This window comes from Stegodyphus dumicola, chromosome 2, assembly GCF_044657685.1.
Source record: "Stegodyphus dumicola isolate Sdum_Otavi_A_Nest chromosome 2, ASM4465768v1".
Taxonomy (NCBI): Eukaryota; Metazoa; Arthropoda; class Arachnida; order Araneae; family Eresidae; genus Stegodyphus; species Stegodyphus dumicola.
Genome location: NC_140769.1, coordinates 233,181,324 through 233,190,639, shown reverse-complemented (window position 1 = coordinate 233,190,639; position 9,316 = coordinate 233,181,324). Strand labels below are relative to the sequence as shown.

General features: G+C 33.4%; 1 protein-coding gene across 1 annotated transcript; it reads left to right on the top strand.

Annotated features, from left to right (window-relative positions):
- Positions 1-7,192: 7,192 nt before the first annotated feature.
- On the top strand, positions 7,193-8,197 carry LOC118194981 (TD and POZ domain-containing protein 1-like). Its single transcript, XM_035366206.2, has one exon. It carries the CDS (start codon positions 7,193-7,195, stop codon positions 8,195-8,197), a length of 1,005 nt encoding a protein of 334 aa, XP_035222097.2.
- Positions 8,198-9,316: the final 1,119 nt, after the last annotated feature.

Here is a 9,316-nt window from a genome sequence, read left to right as displayed (position 1 = left end):
GTGAAAATTCCAGTACCTTGGAATTCTTGAAATTGCTATTAGACAAGGCTGGCAGTTACGCAGAGCCAGACACAGTTACACAGGGACCGAAGTACTTACACAGATATTGAAACAAAATTTCGCCACGCCTGACAACGTTTGGCAATTTCAGGCCAATTTGTCAGTAAAAATTAGTCTCCACAACCACCGTTAGCGTGGCGAGAGTTTACCTCAATTTTAAATGAACGGTAGTCTCAGTGCAGAATTTACGTATAAGCTACACAAGCTATAGCTTAGGGCACCAAAAAATATTAAAATATAGAATAAATATAATATTAAATATAGTTATAAAGAGCCCCATATCTGAAATAGCTTAGAGCCTTATCATGTCTAAATCCCTGGGTAGTCTGCTGTTATAGGAACGGAATTAAAAAATGTATCCAAGAATATGTGTGTGTGTGTGTACACACACATGTACGCACATGCATACATTTATGTGTGCACACACGATGACCGGAAAAATACCCACAGAAAAAAGGCTCATAGGAAAAATGCTCACAACCGCACACACACATATATATATATATGTGCACGTACAATGCGCAAAAAAAGATAGAACAATTGTATATCTCCCGTCCTACTGGGCTGATTGACGAAATTCAACTTGCAACAGCCAAAGCGCACTTAGGATATGTATTAGATTTATACGTAGCAGTGTCCTAATATAAGTATTTTGACAAAAATTCGGATTTTCTAAAATGACATGCTAGTTGTTTGCCGTATTACGATTCTACGTCTCAAATTATGCATAAATATTAAATTTTGTAAACTTTGGTCTGAAATTTACGGAGAAATTGAAAAATTTAGCTTGGAGCATTTTTTTCATTTTGTACAAAGAATAATTCACTTGGTGAACTTCTTAATTTATAGCAACCTATTTTCATTTCCTTTTTTTCATTGTACATGAGCAGAATGTGAATGTTTATAGTTTCAAATAATTTTAACAACGTGCGAAAACCACATTTGCCATTATTGCTGCTTATAGCGAATATGACAAACTTCGTAACGTAATAAAATGCAAATTCAAATATATCTTAGAAAATTTTGAATTAAGAAACCTCTAATTTTTACAGGTATGCTTAGAAATAAATAAATCTACTTTAAGATGATGATAAAAATATTATAGGTTATAATTCAAAACGTTTTTCGAAAAATTTATAAAAGTATTTTAAAATACAAATTTCAAAAAATAAAATATAAAAAATTTGTGAGTTATATTTGGATTAAGCCTAAATTTCGAGTTCTGGGTGAAAGAATCAAGTAAATTTATTTTAAAAAAGGCATATTAATAAATATATACTAAATTCAATTACAATGGAGGAGATAAAATTTTAACAGCTAATTTTTTAAAAACTACTCTTGTGATTTTTACAAAACTTTGCAATTTGGCATAATTTGGGTCGCAGAATTAAAATATGAAAACAAAAACACTGGCAGGCCATTTCAGAAAACGTCCGATTTTGTGTCAAAATACCAATGTTAGAATAACGCTGTATATAAATCTAATATATATCCTAAGCCGCGCTTTCGAGACATGGAAAACGCAATATGAATTTCGTCAATCGGCCCAGTAAAACAGGAGATATAGAACTGTACCATTTTTTTCGCAGTGTAAACGTATATCCTGTCCTGATAACAAAAGAGAAAGTTTCCCTATACCTTTATTTTTCCAGCAATGCTTCTCAGCTGAGGCTTTTCATGTTACATTACACAAGGGATACTACAATTAATGTATAATTTTACTAAAATTATTTACATATGTGCAAAATTGGTAACACTGCCCTTTTTCTAGGACATTAAGCAATATATGTGATAGTAAGATAGAAGTGATGTGAAATTTATACGTGATAGTGTAATCCATCCCAGTTAGATAAATAAACTCATTCTCCCAATTGACGTATCTCAGAATTTTCTACCACTAATCTCTTGAAAATACTTTCGGCTCGACATAATATTAAAACAACCCATGCCACACAGACACCGTACATTTACAACATACCATATTTCTCTGAAAGTTCCGGGTCCAAGACTATGGCAGCTGGTTACCCTACTACTATGCTAATGGGCGCAAATTTGTAGTGTAAGGATATAAAACAACTAATGCTAGTCTATAAATATAACTTATAAAGTTGGTCCTAATCGCTCTATGTGCAGATGCAAAGAAGGGGGTATAATATAAACTGACTTTGAAACTATTACGTTTTTCATATAACTTTTCATTCATCTTATATGTGGAGGTCATTCTTGGCCATATATGTTACTGTTTATTAAAACTACTTCAGTTCCTAATCAATTCAAAGCCGTTCCACGAAGTGTAATTGTTTCGATTATTAATTTCTTTCATTGAATACAGGATCCTTAGCAGTACATTTAGTCCTAAACACAGTATCGTCCCAATATAGCACTAAATTAATTGGTTATTAACTATATTGGGAGGCTACTATATTTAGGAGCAAAAGTGTTGACTTGTCTCAGAGGATGTCTTTTATTGCAAGCCTGCTAGGCACGGAAACTCTGACAGGCTAAATTTAGAAATCAGGTAAAAAGCTAAAGTTGTTTGTTTTGAAAATTAATGGTTTTATCGGGGTACCCCAACATTCTTTATCAAATTTGTAGATTTGAACATATTTAATGTCTCATCGATTAATGCGAATAAAAATGAAAAGTTTTGTTTCTATTTAACTGACTAGCTGAATTTTTTCCTTCGGTTATCATAAAAAATGGAATCTTTTATTTCTATTTAACTATCTAGTTGAATTGTGTTTCCTTAGGCTATCATTCAATAAATTAAATTTTATTTTTTAGAAATGTTTTTCCCTACACTCTTGTGATTTTTCTAAAACTGTGCCCTTTATTTTTATTGAAACTATAAGTGTATGTCCAAAGTCCGATTTTAGAAATTAAAGCTTGTTATTATGTTTATATAGTATCCTGTGCTCAGTGAATACTAAAATTAAAACCATTTTGAACAAAATGCATATGGAAATAAAACAGTTTTTTAAGTTTAAATTATGGATTTTTCTCAAATATTATAAAAAAATGGGTTTTGCGGAACAGAAATAGCGACAACAGATGCATTAAGCTTTGTTAAAATATATATTTTTGTACCTCAATCTAGAAACAAGTATTGACATATTTCAAAAGAACAGTTTACCAGTTTACAAGAAAACCTGTTTGGCTGCATTGTCAAAATAATTTTCTACGTCTGTTTGCAATGTAAGTGTCACTTTTACTCAAGCACTAAAAAACTGGAGAAGAAAAAAAGCGCTCTTTATTGAGGGTTTAAAATGAAGAAGCTTTGGACAAAAAGAAGGTGAAATTTATTTTGTTTATTGTACATATTTTGGTCGACAAATTAAAAATTGTGATGACCTGATATCACGAAAAATTATTTTTCTCAACATTTGCAACCTGAATTCCATTGGGTGAAACATTCAGAAAACATTACATTTTCAAACACAAAAGTTTTGAATTATTTTTATCTGGGTTCAAAATATTTCTGCAAATTCAGAAAGACACCAAGAGTTTTAGCTTTTTTCCTCAACTGCTAGAAAATGCAAAGAGTGTTTGAAAAGACATAACATACACTGCAGATAATAAAGCTGTTAACATTTTACATTATTCCAAAACTTTCTTAATTCAGTAGCAAATGTTTCTACTCAACACCGCCTGAACGTTAGGCTAACATGTTTGTCATTTTAATTATAAATGCGCTACAAAATATGTACAAAAATATCTCATTTTTGAGACTTAATATTTCAACGATTCATTTTGATAACTGTACGTTTCGATTCAGAACATTTTCTGTTAGATAACTGAAAGCAGGAAATACCGGACATTCGTATTCATTTGGAATTTCTCGGTAACGAGACTATCCAGTCACAGTCACAATCACATCACCTACTCAGAGTAAAATTACATTTGTCTGACAGTGAAGAAAAAAATTTCCTCCAGCTGCTTAAAAGTTTTGGATGGCTCTGTTCTTGAAGAACTTATGCACAAACAGGATGCTCTGTATTCAAACCCTACTCGTGGATTCACCCTAGACAGTAGAACGTTTAGCGGAAACTGACTGTTACATCAAACTTTCCAAAGTGAATTTTCGAATCTCATATACGAGCTTAGTGTTTGTGTATATGTTTTCTCTCTTTCGAAAACGCCCAGATAAAATATCAAAATAAAGCTTTTCCATTTGAAGAAATGTACAAGTTCGCCAAATGTTTCCCTGCCTTTTGTCTATTCAAGTCATTTGCACCCTAAAGTGTATTAAGCCAGCTTTCTTCAATCTGTGGTTCGTGGATTACACGAGGTCCTCGGATCTTGCCCTTGCCTCCGAGATTAGCAAAAAAGGCGAAACAATAAAACTCAGATAAACTATAGCTGAAAATCGCAAAGCTTGGAAATTACATACGGCAATTTTCTATCACTTTTTCTATCAAGATTGATAATTTATGAAATTTAAAACAAGTTACCTTGCCTATGGACGCCGTCTTTCCAGACTTAGCAACAAAATAGAAATTTAAATTACTGTAAGTGTATTTATCATTACCAGAGGAGATCCATGCATTAATAGTTGCGCAAGAAATAACAGGCTCATCGCTGTCATAAAATATGAGCAATATTTATTTCGTTTTTAATTAAAAAGATGTTAAAGATTATCCGAACTCTAATAGCCTTGAATTATTAAAACCAAATATAAATTTCCTGCTATTAACTTAATACCATATAAAATTAAATGAATTTCAGTTTATTGTATCTTTAAAATATATTAGTTGTAACACATACTTAAAGATTTCTCTCAGAGGGATCAAACGCAAGGTTGTAGAGTCAAAAGCTTGTTTTTATAGAAGGATACGTGAAAAATGTGCAATACCCTCACCGGGACTCGAACCATGGACCTCTGAAATACACATTGAGTATACTTTCACTGCACCACGAAGGCATGCTGGAAGGAGGAAGAATATACCTTATAAATGGTGACTGTGGATTAGGGGACCTCAACGCCAAATCCTGGTGGTGAGGAATCATTGTCCACCACCTTTTAGTTCGGGCGCCGTTTGTAGAGTCATTGGATTTTTTTTAAACAGGAGACGTGAAAAATGTGGATTTATGCCGGAGACGTATTGCACCTTAAAAACATATTTTACTCACAGAAATTTTGCAGTCAAGGGGCATTGGTCCACAGTAAGGAACTGATACCCTTATCTGCTTTCATTTTATCGAATTCTGGGCAAACGTTTCGGTTATTTGGCGGATAAAAGTTCCTTGAGTTCGTACATTCCCTACATATTACTTCCCAACAAATGCCTAGCCACTGAAAAAGAATCTTAGCTGAAGAATTAGACTTTTCACTCTTCATTGCACTTGGCTGGGAACTGCTCAACATCAAACAAAAAACGTCTATGCTGCCGACTGTTGATGGTCACATAACAGTCGCATAAATTATTTAAATTACTCGTATTCCATTTTAGAATATCTAGAACGTTTCCGAATATCTTACAGGCAGATATTAGCAGAAAGATGCTGTAGCATCATTTTGGGATGACGAAGTTTCGAAATTAATCCATAAATCCTAAAGATCTATGATATTGCTTCTTCCTAAGAGAGAAAAAATACTCAAATAATCTTTTCTTGAGAGATCTGAAATTTCTCTAGAACTCAAAAAAAAAGAAAAAATTTGTATAATTTCATATAAAATCTTTTTTAAATTCTTTTCGTTTTATTTCACAAAAAAGAGGGCTCCTAGGTATATGTGGCTCACCAGCATCCGAGCGGTATCGTCGCTGAACACTGTTAGTTGGCTCCGAGGTTAGAATCCCGCAAACGGGCTGGCTGCATGGGTATTTTCGTGGTTTTGCCCATGTGTAACGTGTATACGAGCCAGTTTACTTTAAAAAGTCATCCACGAAAGCATCCCTTCCTAAAGGCAGATAGCCCTCGAGTGCTTTTCCGTAATGTAATAAACCAAACCAAACCAAACCTAGGTATATGCAGAAACGTCGTTTGTTAATTGCATGCTCTTTGTACATATTTATTAAAGTTTTGAATTATATATATGACTTTAAAACTAATACAAGCATAAAATTATTAAGCATAGTAGTATTTAGGATAAGGTTAATTTATTGCACTCATAAAAATGAGAGATAAATCAAAGGTTTTTATGGCGTGTGAAACACATTGCCTTTAAAAATTAGTTTTACGAAACTGAACCTTTCTCCTTAACATATTGATTTATTTAGTTCTAAATTTTTACACTTTTCAGTTTAATATACACACTAAAGTATAATATATATTATTATTTTTTTACAGTTTCGAGTACTTTATTTAGTTTGCTAAGTAAATTAGACGGCATAGTAATTTTTGTATTGAATTGCATTAGATAACCGCAGCAATTAACAAAAATCATTTTAAATATAAAACCCTAAGGTTCTGGCCAGTGGTTTCGTATACACGAAAATACGAGGCCCAGTGCAGTATTGTCTGTTTAACAATATCTAAGCATTCAGTTGCAGTAATACATATCTCACTATGTTCTTCCGACTTATCGCTAGCTATTTTTTTTCCTTTTTCCAAACCTTAAGATGGCCATGAAAGGGCATCAGTTTGAAACCTTCTCAGATATTATATCAAATGTTATACATGTTCTGAGAAAGGTTAGTTCTAGCACTTATACACGGTGTTTCGATGATCTGAAGAATGATTGGAAAAATTGTATGCACTTCTCTGGTGATTATTTTATAGGAGTGAAGAGTAGTACAATTGTCCTGTTACTTTATAAATGCACCTTGTATGTAAAAAATGAAAAAAAAACGATGCAACTGATTTATCGCTTTCGAAAATTTATGAGGTTTGATAAAGCCTAAGGCAAAAGTCTAAGCCAAATAAGCGTTGGCAGGGTCCGTTGGCATGCGCATAACGTTTATTCCGTAAGCAGCCCATAAGCATCCCTGTTGTCTCATTTGTATGTCCTTGGTATTGAGATTTTGGCGAAAAGAAAGAAGTACGTCATAGCTTATCTTAGAGGGCGTCCTTCGTTTTAAACATGCCGCCTGCTCGGTATCATGACGATAATGTATATTGAGCTTAGCATTTGAGGAGGAGTTTCGGTCAAATGTAAGATCAGATTTGTGCGGTGTAATTATATCAGATTTCAATGGCGTGCAAACACTTGGGTATCATTTGGAACACTCTGTTTTATAAATGGGATGATCAGGCACTGAAAGATTTGAGGGCGGAATTTCGAAGTCTCCCATCTCCTCTAACAATGTGTACGGTATGGTACTTGAACTACATCTCAGTTAACGATAGTTCATCAACGATTACTGTGCAGCTCTGTAGGGAAAATTCTGGTAAGAAACTTCAGATAAAAGGAATTATGTATTACGTTTTTAAATATGAAATTATTCGCAGGCATAACTTTGATTGTATTATGAACAGCGATATCAAGCATATAACAATTTTAGAAACTACTCGGTCCATATTTCCCGAGCATGAAATGACGGTAAATTTAGATGCATGGATTACAGAATTAACAGAAAGGGAAGAAAAATCAGTGCAGACTCTGTCAACTTTCCATAAGCTGTTGTGCGATATGCATGAAATGTATGAAAAGCAGTATCATTCCGACTTAATTGTCATTTGCAAAGGCGTGGAAATCCGTGTTCACAAATGTGTTCTTTCTGCCAGATCTCCAGTATTTGCTAAGATGTTCCAACACGACACTATTGAAAGCAACGACAACCGAATAGATATCACGGATATCGACCCTGATATCTTCGAAGAGCTGATGAAATTTCTTTATTGTGGTAAAATAAACCCGTCCAGTTATTCAAGGGCCCATGATTTGTATTATGCAGCTGAAAAGTATTTCGTATCGGATCTCAAAGATATGTGTCGTGATATAATTATATCATATTTGAGCATTACGTCAGCTGTCGAAACGTTAATTTTAGCTGATAAGCATGAGGATGAAGAAATGATGCAAAAAGCAATTATTTTTATTGCCTCTTCATTCCAGTACGTGAAGTCAACAGAACCGTGGATAATTCTTCTGCAAGAAAATTCCCTCTTAGCGACTAAAGTTTTAACCGTGGTTGCTGAAAAATCTGATTCCAAAAACAGTGACAGTTTGTGTGACATATTTGGTGTTCCATTATGAATCCATGATCGATATTTTTTCACTGAAAAAATCTGATCATCCAGGCTGATTCATATTGGGAAATTATGGGAATGAATGCAGTGTCATTTTTGTAAATTACAAATGTTTTTCAAACGTTTCGTGTTTAGAATACACTAGAATGCTTATTTGCAGTTATCTTGAGGTAAATTAAAAAGCAAGTGTTGTACTTCATTTTTTGTACGTAAGTGACGATAATTTAGCATTTTATTGGAATATGAGTGTTCTGTTTTCAAATTATTATGCTTATAGTTTAACTCGTGAATGTTTCCAAATTAAAAATGTTAAGAGAAGAACTGTTAAAAATATCCTTTGCATAGATATGATTTTCAATTAAGTTCGCATATTGCTTTGAACATGCTTGTCTTGAAAGTGAATTAATTATAGTTTTTAATGCATCAGTTTTTAATACCGTTCACAGAGATAGGTTTTTTTATCTAACGTGTTTGTTTAATTATCAATAAAAACCGTAATCAGTAATAAAAACCGTATGTTTATTCATTTGCTTTTTCGTTCTGTTCCTGCAATAAGGTAGAAGATTATGAATGATATTTGCATATGTAATTAGTATTTTTTGTCACTGCAATTTATAATTTTTTGGGGTAAGGTGCAGAATTGCCCACTTATTTGTTTGCCGCTTTTTACAAGAGTAAGAAGAATTGGATTGTTGTTAATTTTCTTTGACATTTTAAGTGAAAATAGGTCGATGTGTACATGGATAAAGTGATGGGGGTGCGCAATGCCATTTTTATGCAACTCTGGGATTTCTTTTAAGTGAAAATAGGTCGATGTGTACCTAGATGCCGAGTTAGTGCAATTCTTAAAAATGCGCCAAGCAGTGGGTAATTCTGCCGTTCACCCATTTTTTTAAAGAAACTTTATTATATTTCTATTTTGATAAACTCCTAGGAGAATCCACACCCTTGTCGATATCCACACCCTTGTCGAATCCACACCTTTTTTGTCTTTGTACTGGAAAAGTGTGCACTGCTTCACGCGTTTCTCAAAATAGCCAACTTGAAAATAGCAAGTCAAAGAATTGCACAAACTAGGTATCCATGTACACATCGACATATCTTCACTTCAGAGAATTGCCCTAAC

Bases quoted from the DNA above. Each gene is read 5' to 3' on its own strand.
- LOC118194981 (XM_035366206.2), top strand. From the start codon at position 7,193: ATGGCGTGCAAACACTTGGGTATCATTTGGAACACTCTGTTTTATAAA.